General features: G+C 37.4%; 1 protein-coding gene across 2 annotated transcripts; it reads left to right on the top strand.

Moving 5' to 3' along the window:
* The first annotated feature begins 1,188 nt into the window (after window positions 1-1,188).
* On the top strand, window positions 1,189-18,322 carry LOC105054979 (protein transport protein SEC16A homolog). Of its 2 annotated transcripts, none has more exons than XM_019854133.3 (13): window positions 1,189-3,208; window positions 3,357-3,680; window positions 11,532-11,660; window positions 11,750-11,872; window positions 12,042-12,209; window positions 12,579-12,704; window positions 12,807-12,941; window positions 15,885-16,012; window positions 16,083-16,194; window positions 16,280-16,591; window positions 16,787-16,918; window positions 17,016-17,317; window positions 17,417-18,322. In XM_019854133.3, exons 1-13 carry the CDS (start codon window positions 1,496-1,498, stop codon window positions 17,955-17,957), a joined length of 4,245 nt encoding a protein of 1,414 aa, XP_019709692.1. In that variant the 5' UTR covers window positions 1,189-1,495; the 3' UTR covers window positions 17,958-18,322. The 2 variants fall into 2 exon arrangements, with proteins under 2 accessions (XP_019709692.1, XP_019709693.1); XM_019854134.3 differs by having other exon boundaries at window positions 1,281-3,208; window positions 16,799-16,918; window positions 17,417-18,256.
* The last annotated feature ends 223 nt before the right edge of the window (window positions 18,323-18,545 follow it).

Raw genomic sequence — 18,545 nt, forward strand, 5'->3', positions numbered from 1 at the left:
TTAACTATTTGAAATTGGGATCTACATTATACTCATATTTCTATATTGGTGTCTATTGGTAACTTGGCTAAATTGATCTAACCAAAATCTAATTTGGAATCTAAACTCAAAAAATTGAGATTGGGTTGGGTGGATTTAGGACTTTGGGTTGGTTTAGACTCTAAACAGAATTCTTCGAATGCTGGGTTGGGCTTATGCTAACCTCCAACTTGACCCAGCAAACCCAGATTCCACCTATAAAAAATATACCATGGTACGAGGTTGCATATTAAAGCCTAATAACTTAATAATTTCAAAGTAATCCACTAGTAAAGCTTTTCTCATTGACCTATTCATGATATATATCTCTCTCTTCAATCCTCTCACCTTTTCTTCATCTTCTTTAGTCTTAGCTCTTCCTAGTTCGCCGTCCAATTCAGTTAGTTGTTCAACACTATTAACAACTTTGACATTCTAGCTGGCATGATCATATCTAAACCATTTTGGACCTTTGAAATTTTCCGAGGCTTCCCTGCCTTGTCTGTCCATCAACTCTTATGCTTCGATGATCAAGAATATGCCACATAAGATTTTAATTGGCCTGCCCAATACCCAAGACTTTTGAATCATGGCCGGTCGATCTCTTAGCATGATTACAATCAGCAATTGGGTTTGGTTCAGCAAACTTGATACAAAAATATCCAAATCGAAACTTGATTTTTACAAGTAAATAGAGGCATGTTGATATGTGCTGGTCTAAAATTTCAGGCAGTAGTTCTTCACTTGGTGATTTCAATAACACCCCATATTAAATTTTCCTTTTCAATGAAACCCCTTCTCTTCTCCTTTATTTCTGTTTAAGTCCTTCCAAGAAGTCGAACTCTCGTTTGCCGTTTTATTCTCTGGAGGTAAAAAATAAAGAAAGAATAATTAAATATATAATAAATGATATATATATAACCAAAATTGGAACAGCAAAAGAGGGGAAAAAAATGGAAAAAAAACGGAGGTTGTGATGAATGGTGAGATGTCGGCTGGTTTCAAAGCGAGGGTTTCGTCTCCCCGTGTTCTTCTCCTCCTCCTCATCTGATCTATCCGCGCCTTCCCGGATCTTCGGTAAGTCTTCAATTTCTCGCAATCTAATCGCTTTCCCTGTTGGATTTCGGGAAGTTTGCGTTTTTTCCCATCCTTTTGGTGTCGGATTCGCAGGCATCGGAGGAAACCCTAGATCTCTGTCGTTTTGGGTTTCCCGATTGTTTTTTCTCCAAGAAATCCTTAATTTTTCTGTCGAAGTTGGAGATCTGTTATGGTTTTTTTGTGGATCTTGGTGGAATAGGAGAGGAGGTTCCGGGATTGGGCTGGTGATTAGCTCGATTTGGTACGGGTTTTAATCGCTCTTTAAGGGTTTTCAGATGGGTAGATCAGTGGTTTGTTAATTTCGGGGAATTTCTTCAGTTCTGACCTTTGGGGTGATAAGGAATTTTAGCTCAGGTGGTGGTTTTCTTCTGGGGATCCGATGGCATCTCCTCCTCCGTTCCAGGCGGAGGACCAGACGGACGAGGATTTCTTCGACAAGCTCGTGGATGATGAATTTATGATCGATGGATCTCGTTCTAAGGCTACAGATATGGCAAGGGATTTGTCTAATCTCAGCCTAGGTGACGTCGGTACTTCGTTGGAGGATTCGGGGGATGCTGGGTTCGCCTGCGAAGTGGAAGACCGGCAAGAAAACAGGACCTTGGAGTCTTCTGAGGCTTCCAAAAAGGATGATTTGGATGCAGAAGGGAGTATGCCTTCCAATTCTTCCAATGATAAGGTTGCCCAATTAGAAAGTTCTGCAGAGCCTGCAATGGAATTCTGTTCGCAAGGTTCATCAACAATGAAGAGTGGTGGATTGAAGGGAACCACTGTGAAGGAGGTGCAATGGAGTGCTTTCAGTGTCAACTCGCAACAACTTGACAATGGTGGGTTCGAGCCCTACTTGGACTTCTCCATGGTGGGTGCTGATGGGTCCTCTAACAAGCTGAAATCTGATGCTGACCTGAATACTAGTTTTATAGGAAACACGGTAGAAAATCTAAATACATATGTTGGTTCCTCTGAACAACAAGATACCCAATTCTATGGTTCAGGTGATGAGCAGATTACAGAGACAAATGGTGCTCATTATTGGGAGAGCCTTTACCCAGGCTGGAAGTATGACCCGAGTACCGGGCAGTGGTATCAGGTGGATGGTTATGATGCAAGCATGACCAGACAAATGAGCAGCTACAACACAGCGAATGAAGCCAAAGTGAGCTTTGAAGACAAGGCTCTGCCTGTTGTTGATGGGTCTATTTCGGAGAGGTCTGATGTTTCTTATCTGCAGCAAAGTGCTCAGTCAGTGTTGGAGACCATAGCAGAGGATAGTACATTGAGTAGTGTTTCCAACTGGAATCAAGCTTCTCAGGTGAGTACAGAATATCCACCGAATATGGTATTTGATCCTCAATATCCAGGATGGTATTATGACACAAACACCCAGCAGTGGTATACTCTTGAGACATATACTCAGACTACACAGATGGCATCAACTACAGTTCAGGATGAGGTGAGTCAACATGTCCATTCTTCAGCTGGTTTTTCAGAACAGAACCAAACTTTATATGATGAAGTTGGCCAATCTGAACAATACGCTGTTGAGAGCCAGGGTAGCCAAGATTTTGGAGGTGATTGGAATTCCTCCACAAGCAACTACGTGCAACAGAGTATGTGGCAGCCTGAACCAACTGCTAATAGTAAACAAGTTGGAGGTTTCCCTGGAAATCAGCAGTTGAATAGCTTTTATAGCTCAATGGGACATGCAGGAAGTCAAACAGATCAACAAATAGGTTTCAAGACCTTTGAGCCCATTATAAATCATAATGATGGCAGAAGTAATGGCATGGCCGGGTCTCAGAGCTTTGTTCCTGCTGAGAGGGCATACCAGTTTAATCAACCGAAAGTGGAGCAGAGCCTGCAGTCACATTTATCTAATAGTTACTATGGCACTCAGAACTCGATAGGCTATTCTCAGCAACCATTTCAGGGTGCTAATGCATCTTATTCTCAGTTCTCTGCCTCTCCTCATGAAGGGAGATCATCGGCTGGGCGCCCTGCTCATGCATTGGTCACTTTTGGATTTGGTGGGAAACTCATAATCATGAAAGATGTCAACTCTTTTGGCACAAAATTGGATTATGGAAGCCAGGTGGGCTTTAAACATGTTTCACTTGAATCTAGCTAATAAGAATCATTTTTGGGTTGCTTTAGAAACTCTCAAGTTTTACTAGTTGACTTTATCAGATCTTTTTTCAATAGCTTTTCTCCAACTAAACTTTGTTTTTTTGTGCATTAAGGGCACTGCTGTTGGAACAGTCTCAATTATGAACTTAGCAGAAGTTATCATGGATAGAACTGATGCATCCAGCACCATTAATGGTGGAGCCTTTGATTATTTCCGTGCTTTATGCCAACAATCCTTCCCTGGTCCGCTTGTTGGTGGGAATGCTGCAACAAAAGATATAAACAAATGGATTGATGAGAGGATTGCCAGCTGCGAATCTCTTGGCATGGACTTCCAGAAAGAAGAACTTCTGAGATTACTTCTTTCATTGCTGAAAATATCGTATCAACATTATGGAAAACTTCGATCTCCTTTTGGATCTGATCCTTCACTAGAGGTAGTCATTCTCTTATTTCCACGTTAATGTAATGTTAAAATTTTTAGTATCTCTTATTCTAGTTGAATGGTGGCATCTTGAAATTATAACTCTGATTTAGATTTTTATGCTTTTATTTGTCTTGTATAATTATGTTTCATAGTTTACCTATTTTCCTCTCGATCTTCTTCTTTGTATGTTTTTTAAAAAATTATGGTGATATGTTGGATCATTCATAAACTTCTTGATAGTTTCCACACATTCCCCTTTTGTAATTTTCTGTCAAATTAAGGATTTTCATTGTTTTCCGGGAATACTCATTTTCCGTCTGCAAGATGTACACCTTCTAATGTTTTCTGGGGTAAAAGTGCCCTCTATTCCTGATTATATTCTTGTGTAAGTTCTTTTTAAACTAAAATATGAGGTTGTGCTGGAACTTGGCCAATTCTTTAAAAATATCATGTCTGAACAAGAGATATAAACTCCTCTTTTCATTGTTTCTATTACATCCAACAACAAAGTTATGACCATCCCAAGCCAATGTTAGAGCCCTTCTTCTCCTTCACATCAGTGGAGACAACTGATGGTATGGAGCAACATGCAAGGCTTTTGCATGCTATTATCACATTGTCTATGGTTTATCTGAATTACATATCTAATTTTATGCCTAAAGCCACCTTGAGGCTGAAGCCTCACCTTCTGAGGCTAAAATGTCTTGCCTCTGACCTTAAGTCTTTCAGAAACTGCATGAATGTTACAACAAATTGCCTTTTTTCTCCATGATGTAGTTCTTCTAATCAAGAATAAACTACTCTGACCTTTTGCCTTTTGATTCCCAACCTAATTAAGAGGAGAACAGGAATGCATTAGCTGTCCACCTTCTTGGGTTGCAGTTAGACTGAACAAAGTGCCTTTAATATAGGGGAAAAATAAGGTAACAACCAACTAGATAAATCTGTATATCGGATCGTTCAAACTTTAAAAGAGAATTGTGAATTTTAAATCAATAAAATGTGATGAACCATGTGGGCGAATTAGAAGATAATTAACATAAAAAAGGAGAATAATAAGTGCTTTTTTGTGTGGGTATGTTTGACTCTGAATGTGTGTTCCAAGCTGTTTGTATTATCTCCTTGTGTTGTATTCGTGCTATATCAAATGATCAATAAATGGGATGAATGACCTCTATCCTATTTATAAGAAGCATGAAGCACTGTTTATATCACATCCTAACTGGTTGTGGTGGCTGAAAGGCCAATTAGATAGTGGTCATGTGGTGGTGCCGGAAGCTAAGTAATAATAACCTTTAACCTCAATATTGAATGGTTGGCTGAGTGCATAGATTTGATTTAACAGGACGAGTTGGGAAGCTATTAATGGGAAGTGTTTTGAAGACATCTTACATCATGATAGAGATCGGCTTAAACAATGTCACCTAACCAAGTTTGAGGAAGGTCGAGTTGTTAAAGGATGGACTGAGGATAGACTGGGTCGGCCAATTGAGTTACTATGTGGCATCACATAAGATAGGCCGAGTGACTACTCTAGGCATAGTTGAGTCCCCAAGAGGGCGGGAGCATGGGTGATTATAGCCTAGTCAAGAGGCTAAGTGTTGATCTAAAGGCTGATAATGTTTTATATTATTCACGCAACTAAGTCATTGGCCAGATATAGGATGAAGAGCAGAGGCGGAATGTGAGGCGGTTACCCAAGCATTAGGATGTGGAAAGTGGGACATACAACTAGTTTTGACTATGGAAACCATCAAAAGAAAGTGTGAGAGGTGATGATAACCAGAGATGACAGGTGCCAATGCAAGAGATGGGCAATTGTCTGACGATTAATAAGGAGATGTATAAATACTCAATTGTAATTTGAAGAAGGGACCTTCGGCAATGAAATGACTAATACTTTATTTTATCTTCCAGTTCTGGGCAATTGTCTGACGATTAATAAGGAGATGTATAAATACTAAATTGTAATTTGAAGAAGGGCCCTTCGGCAATCAAATGACTAATACATAATTTTATCTTCCAGTTACTTTTCTTTATTTTTAGTTATCCTTTAGCTCATAGCTGATGCAATTGCATCATAGTTACTGCTTCCTTCCCTGAGAAAGCAGCACCCCGGTAGCGAAAATCTTTGAAGGTCAAGGCAGCAGAACCCACTACCATCCATCCTTCTTGGTTTGAACGCTGGTGGCACAACTGTGAATTGTTCTAGACCTGTTCTTCCATCTCCATCCCATCTCGAGGGTGAAAGAAAGAAGCAACAAGATTTAAGGGCATCTATTTCATATCTTCGGCCTAGTTGAAAAGGAGAATTGCTGTTATTGGAAACTATTCAAGGATACTCTTCACCTGTACCTCCTTTTAGGTGCTGATAAAACAAGGAGAACAAAGGAGTGTCAATAACTGTATAAAACCAAGCTACTTTATCTATGAGATTTCAGTGTCAATAACTGAAACTTCATGTTTTTTGAGCAGGTGGTTTGGTCCAAACTTCTACAATGAACTTAAAACAAAGTGCAATCCCCTTGCTTAGTTTCTGTGTCCTTTATGTTGCATGTAGATCTTTGTGTTGATCTTCATTATCAAAGCCTAAATATGAAATTAAATGTGAAAGAAGCAGGAAGACATCTCTCAGGTTCCTCAGGTGAAGACGAAGCCATAAGTCGATAATAGAAACCAAAAGAGAGAATTATGAGAAGGTGAAAGAAGAAGGAAAAGATATAGATTCATAAAGTAGTCATAGATCTGATTGTGCAGTAATTTGTTTTTCCTTTTACACCCTATAGGACTTAAAAGTAGATCCTGCAGTTATGAGAGACAATCTTTCATTCCACACTCAGATTAAAAGGGAAAAGAAGGACAAGGATTGGGCTGACAGTGATTGGTATGTTAGGTCGCATAAAGTTGACTTGGACAAGTAAGGCTAACTAGGAAAAGTTGTTTGCTGCTTATGCTACATAAGGATCAAAACAAATATATATATATATATATATATATATATATATATATATATATATATATATATATATATAGGGTCAAAGATACAGTGTACTATTGGAAGGTCCAATCTCACCAGTTAAATCCTGAGCTACCCGTTTTTTTTTTTTTTGGTAGAAGTAGGGGGGGAACCCATCCAAAATTTAATTACCCAGGCCAAATCCCCAAGTGCACCACTTGGGACTTGAACCCAGCACCTTGCGGGTTGCCTAGGCCCCATCAGTGCTTGGAGTACATTATTTAACATGCAAGGGCAGCAAATCACATATGCTTTTTCATTGTTTTCGGTGTCCTAAGACTTGAGTGACAAGTTATTCATATTTTTGACCAGCTGTTTACTTATAAATTTGTACTTATGATTCATCATTTGGTATTGCTACTTGCTGCGCTAAATCATTTGGTATTGCTACTTGCTGCGCTAACTTGAATAACTGAGGCATTTTCTTTGTGGATAGTTAATGTCATTTGTATAATCTGTAAGGGAAATTGTAATTTTTTGCTACTTGATATGCCATTTGGTCTCAAATAAATGAAGAACTATTTTCTGAAATTGCTTCTCTTCTTTCAATCAATTGTTTTAGTATATTTATGAGTTCTAGATAATTAATTTATTGTATTTTAAAGCACTCCATGTGGGTATCTGCCATGCTGCTTTAATGTTTTACAGCCCCCTGACAACCTGCTTGTAGCAAGTGACTTTTAAAAGACCATATAGACTATTACGAGAAGCCCCTTTAACCTATTCTGTAATGGAAGCAAAACCTTGACGTGAACTTGTTGACCCAAATGGGATCATCACGGTGATCTAAAATCACCAATGATCCAAATTCTGTGGTGATTTGATTACTATTGATCTGAGATCACTGCTTTTGGTAGGTCATGGTCCAGTGATTAAATATCCTTGGATATCCACGAGTAATTTGTTTGGTATTCCATAGGAACCCAAGATTATTAATTATATAATATCAAAACTATGCATAATATATTCCATAAAAATATATTTATTAATCATATATAATATATTATAAATAAAATATTAATAACTTTATTAATATATTAATAATTAGTAGATTCTATATATATATATATATTAGTCTTATAAATTGTTAATATTATGAAAATATATTAATTGTTGTTATACAATTAATATTTTTATTTATACTTATAATATATTATTTATTAATATGAATATTTATTTTGATTAGAAAAATGAGGCAAATAAAAGTAATATATTAAATATTTTATTATATAAATATAAAGTATAATAAGATATTTTTACTCTAATTTATCATTGAATATAATATGACAATAACATGATTGATAATATATTATAATTTAATATATAATATCAATATAATATAATAGTAGATATACAATATCGATATAATATATTAACAGTATATTGATATATCAATTTTTTTTTGCTAAATTGAGGGATATTTTTGTCCTTATATTTCAGCCCAAGATCACTGTTCGATGGTGATCTTAGATTTCTGATCTCAAGGATGGGTATTTCATCACTGGTGTGGAGGGTGATTTGAAGAGTGAGGATGATTTGAAATCACCGCCACATAGGATCACCATAGTGCAACCAAATACGGTGATTTCATCACCTCTGCCCGTATCACCCTTAATCATGGATGGATCACCTCATACCAAATGCCCTTTGTGGGTCCCCTAGGCCCCATCAATGCTTGGAGTATACTATTTAACATGAAAGGGCAGCAAACTACATATGCTTTTTCATTGTTTTTGGTGTCCTAAGACTTTAGTGACAAGCTATTCATATTTTTGACCAGCTGTTTACTTATAAATTTGTACTTTGATTCATCATTTGGTATTGCTATTTGCTGCACTAACTTGAATAACTGAGGCATTTTCCTTGTGGATAGTTGATGTCATTTGTATAATTTGTAGGGGAAATTCTAAGTTTTCTGCTTGATATGCCATTTGGTCTCAAATAAATGAAGAATTGTTTTCTTAAATTGCTCCTCTCCTTTCAATCAATTATTTTAATATATTTATTACTTCTAATTAATTTATTTATTGTATTTTAAGGCACACCATGTGGGTATCTATCACTTTACCTTAGGGCCTATTCTTTTGAGGGTAAAAAGCTTACTCAGGAATCTATATTTTTCTGAATAAGTATTTTTCAGGCAAGGCTTAGACAGCAAAATAATTTATCTATGTTCTTTTATGTATTAAAAAATGACTAGAGAATCTATTATCCATGTTCTTTTGCATTACTAGTTTTCTCGATAAGTTGCTGAGATTTATACATATTTTTTATAATATCTTTTATTATATAAATATTCTTATATATAATGATACAGTATAATATATTATATTTTATATGTTATAATATATAATATTATATAATATATATTCAATAATATAGATAATATATTATATATAAATAAATAATAAATTATATAAAATAAATTATAATTATAATATAATATATAATATTAATTTATTAAAACAATATACTATTACATTATATTATATCTTATTATTATTATAATATAATATTATATTATATAAGATAGTATTGTATATAATTATATTATTATTATAAGGTGAGGAATACATTAAGAATGAAATAAAAAGATTATTTTTTCGGTTGATGGGAAAATGACTTACCCACTTCTTAGGTGGATAAGACTTTCTCCCATTTTATAGGTAAATGCTATCCATGAGAAAATAATTTACCTATCTAGAGAAACATGAGAGCATGACTTTCTCCCATTTCATGAGTAAATACTATCCATAAGAAAATAATTTACCTATCTAGAGAAACATGAAAACATGGATAAGTTGGTTAATGAGAAAATTGACCAACTTTCTCATAATACTTATCCACCAAAGAATGGGCCCTTACTGTTTTATAGCCCCTTAACAACCTGCCTTATAGCAAGTGACTCTTAAAAGACTGTATAGACTATTACGAGAAGCCCCTTTAACCTATTGTGTAACAAAAGCAAAACCTTGATCATGAACTTGTTTTCTAAGCAGTCAAAATACACTGGTCAATGCTAGAGCTTGTTGCTCCATGCCTAAGTTAGCTCCCTTATGCTCCGAAAACAGATCTTCTATTGTCACTTTGTCCCCTTTATCCCTTTTTAAACCTTTGCTTCCATTTCTTACATTGTAGTGGTATGTTGAAGCATGCCACTGATTGCTTTGGGTAATAAAAGGTGCTATGGTTTATTAAATAGATGCATTAAATAGGAAGTAGGGATTGGTTCATTATGATAGAAAAGTCAGAAATTCTGAGATGGAAGACATCACAAAGGAGATTATTTGAAAATGGTGGATTAGACCTGTAATAATTTGCATTAGTAGCCCTCGGGGACTTCATTAGCTTGACTTGCTTGGAGTTTCGGGAAGTGGATCTTTATTTTTAAAAAGCTAGAAAATGTTTAGACCAGTTAAATTTGAATTTAAGCAACATTGTCGGATTTATATTTGACAGGAAAAACTGATTGTTGGTGGAACTACTTAGAATTTAGAGCAAGAACAGCCTTATCAAAATGCCGTACACTTTTTAGAGGATCAGTTTCTTAGGTTTAAGACCGCTAACTATCGATGCAAAAGGAAATGTGATTTAATAAAGTTGCCCATATTAAGGAACAAAGGCAAGCTTGTGTGCTTATAAATATTATGTCATGGAACATCTGTGTTGCGGGTTGGAGTGAATAAAAAGAGCTCCTTGTGCATGGTAATATCAGGTTTTAAGAGACTGCCATTATAGCTTCTAGTTAGAAGCATTGGTGAACAATTTGTATGACAGCTTAGGGGAGAGTGTTGGAGGCTGCCATTTTCATGGTGCAGACTCTTGCAAGTTTTATAGAGGATATTTGGATGGTGATCAATTGAACTGTATATACAAGGCACAACAGTCAGATCACTAATATCTATACTACATATGATACAGATTCAACATACTAAAACATGTAGCAGATTCGATGATTGTTCAGAGTTAACCGTGTAAGTGATCTCACTATGATCAGCCTACAAGGGAGAGGTGGAATATCAGCATACAAAGTAGTAATTTGCTTAAACTCTGTAGTCTATATGTAATCTATAAAACTCCTAGGGAACAAGGTGCTCAGTGAAACTAGCAGGCTTGCTCAGAATTGTCCTTAATCCATGATTCTGTGAGATATCTATGCTTGATTTAGATGTATGAAATATGAGATCTAAGGATAATTACTGGGCCTAATATTCAAATGTGATTTCATGAACTTCTTTAGCTTGTGTTTACAGCTCATGCTGAGCAAATTTGGTTTCCTGAAGAGTTGGAGTAGATGGATTAGTGTCTTTATTTTCTATCGTGAAACTTGCATGCTCTTATGATGGGGCAGTAAGTAGGATAAATCTATGTAAAGGGAAAGGAAATGAGCCATCCAACCCTTGACCAATTTTCTCCATGACTTGGCAAAGTTGTGGAGCATTGCTTTTAAGCAGTAGTCAAGTCAAAAATGTGTGAGATTAAAACTAGGTGTGGATGCTTAACATGTGTGGGCTAGGTGGTGGGATCTGGCGATCAATGTGAACATTGTGAAGTAAAAATAATAATATATGGTCTTTGATGAGGAAAAGGTCGAAAGAAATTGTGGAAATCCAGCCGAGTTGTCATTTGGTCTATCTAAAGCAATAGCTTGTTTTTGGCCAGCTGTTTCTATGGGATCTATGATCTTTGCCTATTATAGACAAAGGTATATATGAAGTGAGAAATTTTTACTTTCTATAAAAATGTATTTATGGTCGTTTGAGAATTGCCAAGATATATCTTCATTTGTACGTCTTGAGTTCTTAACAGTTTATTATTTCAATCATTTTATTTCCCTCTTGGCAGGAAACTGATGGTCCAGAAATGGCAGTAACTAAGCTTTTTGCATCCACTAAAAGGAATAGCGTTCGGCTGAGAGAGTATGGATCCTTCATACATTGTATGCAAAATCTTCCTTCTGAGGGACAGATCCGGGTATTTCTTAAATTTTAAATCTACATTGTCTGAAGTGTTCTCATAAAATGCTCTTTCAGACATCAATTTGCATTTTCTACCTGTTTTAGGCAACTGCAGTTGAGGTACAAAACCTTCTTGTTTCTGGTAGAAGGAAAGAGGCCCTCCAATGTGCACAAGAAGGTCAGTTGTGGGGCCCTGCCCTTGTTCTTGCAGCACAGCTTGGCGAGAAGGTTTGTGACACTATTTCAACCTTTTATGCTATTTGCTTGCATCTTATGCTGGTTTTGCTTTTTATTATCCAATTTCTTGCTCTATGCATCTTCACTAAAAAAATGAAGTTATTGTTTTCTTTTGTTTGAAAATCGTTATATCTCATTTGTTTTTTTTACTGAACTGCAGTTTTATGTTGATACTGTGAAGAAAATGGCACATCATCAGTTTATATCTGGATCGCCTTTACGTACATTATGCCTTCTTATTGCTGGGCAGCCTGCAGATGTTTTTTCTGCAGGAAGCTCCTCCAGTAGTTTGTATGCTGCAGCAAATATATATCAACAACCTGCTGAGGTGATTTTATCTCTTCGAACAGCCAATCGCTGATTTTGCTTGTAGCCTATATTGTCTCTGCTGCTCCTTAATCCATGCTTTTTGAATTACATGGATATCTTGTTCTACAGAATCTTCAACATGTGTTACTTTATGGGCAATAACTGCTCAATTATGTGAATACTTTTCATGGGTAAGATAGGATAACATTATTAACCCTTGGGTGATCTTTTGTTCAATCCTACTTCAAAGATTCAAACTGAACATATTGATTTCTTGGAGGTTGATGCTAAAACTTGATCTAAGATTGATCTAGCATCTTGTCTTTTTAATATCTTTATGATTGCATGGCATTTGTGAGCTCATTTCATGTTCTCTAATGAGATTCAGACTCAGGCGAGTGGCATGTTGGATGACTGGGAGGAGAATCTGGCCATAATAACTGCAAATAGGACAAAGGATGATGAACTGGTAATAATTCATCTTGGAGATTGCCTGTGGAAAGAGAGAGGAGAGGTTTGTGGTTTATCCTTTTCTCTTTAATAAAGTTTTTTTTTGAAAAATATTATACTGAAATGTACTTAATATGATACATTTTACACATTTCTTTGGTTATAGGTAACTGCTGCACATACCTGCTACCTGGTTGCAGAGGCGAACTTCGAGTCATATTCTGACAGTGCAAGACTGTGCCTTATTGGTTCTGACCACTGGAAATGTCCACGAACTTATGCCAGTCCAGAAGCTATTCAGGTCCTGTCTAGTATGTTTTCAATTTATTTGGTTGCATGTGCACCTCCTTCTTTGTTAGGGTTAGTGGCTTCTCAGGGTTATATTAAGTTCTATGGTCTCAAATAATTCTAGCTTGCTTTCTTTTATTTACATTTTTTTTGTATGGTCCTTCTGTTCCCTGTAATTCTTACATCCAACTGGCATCGTAAAGTATTAACATGATATGAAGATGTGATATATGCTTACCATTCTGTTTAGGGACTACAGTTATGTTGCATGGGGAACTCGACAATATCGCTCCCTCTCCCTTCCCCATGTTTTTTCCTTCTGTGAGACGATAAAGTTTGCACCATGAGAGTAAATCAATTTTGGTCAGTTTTGGTGATTTATATACTGAAATACCCTGAGGTTTTTATTCACCCAACAGCAAATCTTCTATCTTTCCTTCCATTTGTTGCTCCTATTGCCATATTATTTTCTTATACCCCACTGTCACAAAAGCTCTGCCTTCACCTTAACACCTTTCATGTCACCGCCACTCCCTCCTCCTCGCCTCCCATCTCTTAGGCCATGACCACCATTTCTTGCCTGTCGTCTAGAAGCTCCAGTCCTCCTCAAGCTGGCCTAATTTCAGCATTCTTGCATGCATCGGCTGCACCATCGCCAATGTTATTGATGGCCTCCTCTTCTCAGAGCTGGCCGCTTGGTGCTATGTCAATGCCGTAGAATGTTCTTTATCTTGAAGGAGTCCAGATCTTCTACTCCATTAGCAACAATAGCCCTAGCCATGCTACCCTGGCAGAGCTGTCCTGCAAATTGCCACCATTGGCATGTTTCCCTTGGTCGGAGCTTCCCATGTTCATCCCGCTAGTCTTGTATGCTAGATTCATTGCATTTTTCTCAGCCATGGCAGGCCTTAAGAGTCATGGTTTGCAATTTTGTTTGGAAATTCTGCAACAGAAAGCGAAAATTTAAGTTTCAGCATGGAGCATGGACCAGTGAAATTGGGTTTGGTCCTGGAACTTCCACTGAAAATAACTCATGCAGCTGACTGTGATGCATATATAGGTTGTTTAATCCATTTTTTTTCTTTTCTTTATTTCTTTAAATGTTGGGGAGCATTTTCTCTGGTCTAAATTTTAATTTCCATGTCTTTCAAACATTTAGAAGCATTTTGGTGTTGGATTCCAAAGGAGGTATGGAGAGCGAGTAAATTTTTTGTTGCAGGTTTGGTTATTCATTATCTTGAATTGGACATTTCTAATATCATGTGTTAGACTATGAGTGGTATGGTCGATACAAAATTACTCTCTGAACATTTTATTTTACAAAGAATTTGTAATTGTTTCAATGTGAAATTGCCGAAATAATACATAAATATTTAAATAGTCAGATGCCCCCCTCCTAGTCCCTCTCATCCTTAACTTTCTCTTTCTCTCCACCAATAAAGTAAGAACCTCTAGCTGGCCACTGATGGTGGACTTTGGAGATATCATTTTTGCTTGCTTGTTAGGATTTGCTTTAGATAGGGTTCAATGCTATTGGCATGGAGCAAGATAATCCCCATTTTTGTGGTGCTTGTCTTCTCTACTTTTCTCTCCCTTCCTGGTCTCCCTATGCTTCCCTCTTCTCCTTATTGCCCAGCTCTTCTTTCTTTTTTAATTTTATTATTTATTTACTGAAGTTTTCCTTTTAGATAAATTATCATTGAAATCTGAAATTATATCAGCCTCAAAAGATCCCTTAATGCAGCCTACTTTTCACCAGGCTGTGTTAGCTCACCCTAAAGTCATTGGCATCCATGGGATAATTGTGTTCTTTAGTTCAGGGGACCGCTTACATGTTATACATGCGGAATCTACATCTTTCATCTTGACAGTAGTTTCTTGATATGGATTCGCATTGTTGATCAATTTAATATAAGATAGATCGATGTGCCTGTGCGAACTTTTGATTTTGATGCTTATCGGAAATAGCCACTGTAATCCAAGGCATAGTACCCTTTTTCAGTCTTTTGAAGGTATTTCCCACTGTCATTTCTGCTTGTATAGAAATTCCACATGTCTAGAATGTTCCAATCCACCCCATGGAAAATTCAAGCTGTTCACCAGATATTTTAAGGCAACGTGGGAGACATACCTAATACCTTGTATCAGCATGTATTAGAAGAATTATCCCTGCTATATTTCATGTAAAGTATCCCAAGTAAATGTATAGATTTTAGGGTTCAGTCCAACGTAATAGGAAGAGAATGGGGAAAATTGATGGTCCCTATCGCACAAGGTGGGAGGAACTTAAGCAAGGCATCTTGTGTCCATGATGAACCACTTGTACATGTGCAGGATTGTGCTTGTGATGAGTATATATGCAATTAGCCTTTCATAATTTGTGTTCTTATTTGCTTTGGTTAATTATTCAGGCCCCATGATGTAATCCTCTTTTTAAACCTTTCCCTCTTCTTCTATATTCTTTTAAGTCCAGATGGATTCTGGAGAGGTGCTTTGTAGTTGCATTATCTTATGTGACCAGTATAGGTGGTCTTTGCCCTTATCTATGTTTCATGATAGGCCTATGTTTTGCCCAAGTTCTTGAGCTAGGAGTATGACATTAGTTCTAAATGGTTGACATCACATCAAGAACCTGTTGTAAATTTTTTCTCAAACTTTATTGGATCATACACCCCTAAGCCATGATATCAACTCCATGCAGAAGGGATAAGGCTGAACATTTTTATTTTATATGCCAGACAGTGCAAGTATATCCAATAGAATTAGAAATTCTTTTCCATCATTTCCTCCTAATTTATTTTTCTTTCAATTCCTATCCGATTCTTGTCTGTTAATTTGCAACAGCAGTATTGATGTTTCATTATTTGCTTGGATTCTCATCATATTCAAGATTTTTTATTACTTTGTGTTGTACATTGATTTATAGACTGACTTAACCTGTAAAATACCTGTTCAGAGAACAGAATTATATGAATACTCAAAGGTGCTTGGGAACTCACAGTTTGTCCTCCTACCTTTTCAACCATACAAGTTAATCTATGCCTACATGCTGGCCGACATGGGAAAGGTTCCTGAGTCATTAAGGTGGGTCATAGTTTTTGTTTCCATTTCATTATTACTTATGCTTTAGCTTATGTTTGGATGGTTAATTTAGGTATTGTCAAGCCTCATTAAAGTTGCTGAAAAATTCTGGCCGCACTCCTGAGGTGGAAATGTGGAAATTGCTGTTTTCATCCCTGGAGGAGCGGTTGAAAACCCACCAGCAGGTAATCTGGAGCAGTGAATGATTTGATTGTAAGCTTCTCCAGTCATATTGTTGTCTTTCTGATCATTCTCTTGTTACTTCTGTAGGGTGGATACAGCACAAACTTGGCCCCAGGAAAACTTGTAGGTAAATTTATTACCTCGCTTGATAGATCCCTTCACCGCATGATGGGTGCACCACCAGTGCCTCTGCCGCCGATGCCACAAGGCAGTGTGAATGATAAAGAAATCTACTCTGGGGCTCCAAAAGTGGCAAATAGTCAATCAACAATGGCCATGTCATCTTTAATTCCATCAGCTTCGGTGGAGGCCATGAGTGAGTGGACAAGTGATAGTGGTAGGAAGAGTATGCACAACAGGAGCATTTCTGAGCCAGATTTTGGTAGAAGCCCTAAGCAGGTGGGCCTCTCTGCTCAGATAAAAGAAGCTGTTGTTTTGCAACTCAACTTCTTCTTGTAAATTGATGACTTGCACTGTATAGGTCTATTACTGTGAAATTATTGTTTGCTTTCTTTGCTAATCATCTTCAGCAATACTATGATGAATTCTTTGTTGGAAAAAGAAAATTCAATGGTCTTTGCTGACTTCACACAGAACTCATCAAAGGATGCAGGCTCAGATGGTCCTCAAAGCAAAGTGTCAGTAGCAGAGGGATCACGTTTTGGGCGCATTGGCTCAAGTCTTCTTCAGAAAACTATGGGTTGGGTCTCAAGATCCCACCGCCAGGTACTTGATATAATCCATTTGTATTTTTCCCAGCTTGTTTCATGACTTGAACTTATACATCTGTATGTCATGCATTGGCTAAATCATATGACCAAAGGCAAAACTGGGTGAACAAAACAAGTTCTATTATGATCAAAAGCTTAAGAGATGGGTTGAGGAAGGTGCTGAGCCTCCAGCTGAGGAAGCTGCCCTACCACCACCTCCAACTGCAGCATCAGTCCAGAATGGTATGCCAGATTATAACATAAACAATGCCTTCAGAAGCAGTGAAAGTCTTGCTGTTAGTGGTAGTTCAGAGGTGAAATCCTCAGCTCCCACAGAACATAGTTCGGGGATCCCACCCATTCCACCCACCCAAAACCAATTCTCAGCTCGTAGTCGAATGGGAGTTCGATCAAGGTAGATAGATTCTCTCTCTCTCTTGCTGTTGCTCCAAGATTTATATTTGGTGTAGAAATGATCGGACCAAAACATATCAACTGCTTCTTTTTGTGTCAGATATGTTGATACGTTCAATAAGGGTGGTGGAGCTTTGACAAACTCATTCCAGTCACCTTCAGCTCCATCTCTAAAGCCAGCGGCTGGTGCCAAGTTTTTCATCCCTACAGCACCTGCAACATCTGACGAACCAAAAACTGAAGCAATAGCAGAAGACAGCCAAGAAGCCACCATTCATGAAGAGCCGTCTGTATCAGTTCTAAATGATGCATCATTTTCTTCGGCATCGTCGTCATCATCATCACCATCCATGCAACGATTTCCAAGCATGGACCATATTACTCCTGGGAAAAAGGGTTCTGGGGCAACATTCCAAAGTGGCAATGGCCCCTTATCACGGACTCGTGCAGCATCATGGAGTGGATCTCACACGGATGCATTCAATCCTAAAGTGGCTGAAACTAAGCCCACAGGTGATGGACAGACTGTGCCATCGTTCTTCATGCCCAACAACACTTCACATACTCGTTCAAGCAGCAGCTCATCTGTACAGCTTAATGGTGGATCTCTAGGGGATGACCTTCATGAGGTGGAACTTTGATGCATGGCATTTTTTGCAATCATTGCAGACCTTACCGCTCTCCCAAAAGTGGGTAGTAGGAGAGCTGAGTTCTACCAGTTCCATATTCTTGAAGGGAAGCAGCACAAATAGGTGGCGATATAATACCTTTATGAATTTTGTTGTGTTTCAGGATCAAGGCCGATGGTTTTACCATGGCGCAACCATAAAGGCAAAAAGTAGTGTGGCGTTCTAAATAGTTGGGATGCAGTATGAAAACTGCAATTGTATACTTCTGGTGCTTGGAAGTTTTTCATGAAAAGCAAAACAGTATTTACCAAGCACTATTATTCGTTTCAATATACTTTATTCCCGTGCTAATTTATTTTGGCCCCCTTTTGTGACAAGGCTTGTTAATTTGGCAATATTTTTTGTATCTGTTTCATCTAATTTGTCCAATTGCATGGATTTGATGCTGATGGCTTTTGGCATATTTCCAGTTAACCAACTTTATAACCATTCTTGATTATGCCCGGGCTTTCACCATCGTCTGGGGAGATGCTCAAATTATGGATTTGTGCTATAATTGTGATCTGATGAACTGTCTGGCAATTCACCTATTGCTGGAAG

Source organism: Elaeis guineensis, chromosome 12 (genome assembly GCF_000442705.2).
Source record: "Elaeis guineensis isolate ETL-2024a chromosome 12, EG11, whole genome shotgun sequence".
Lineage (NCBI taxonomy): Eukaryota > Viridiplantae > Streptophyta > Magnoliopsida > Arecales > Arecaceae > Elaeis > Elaeis guineensis.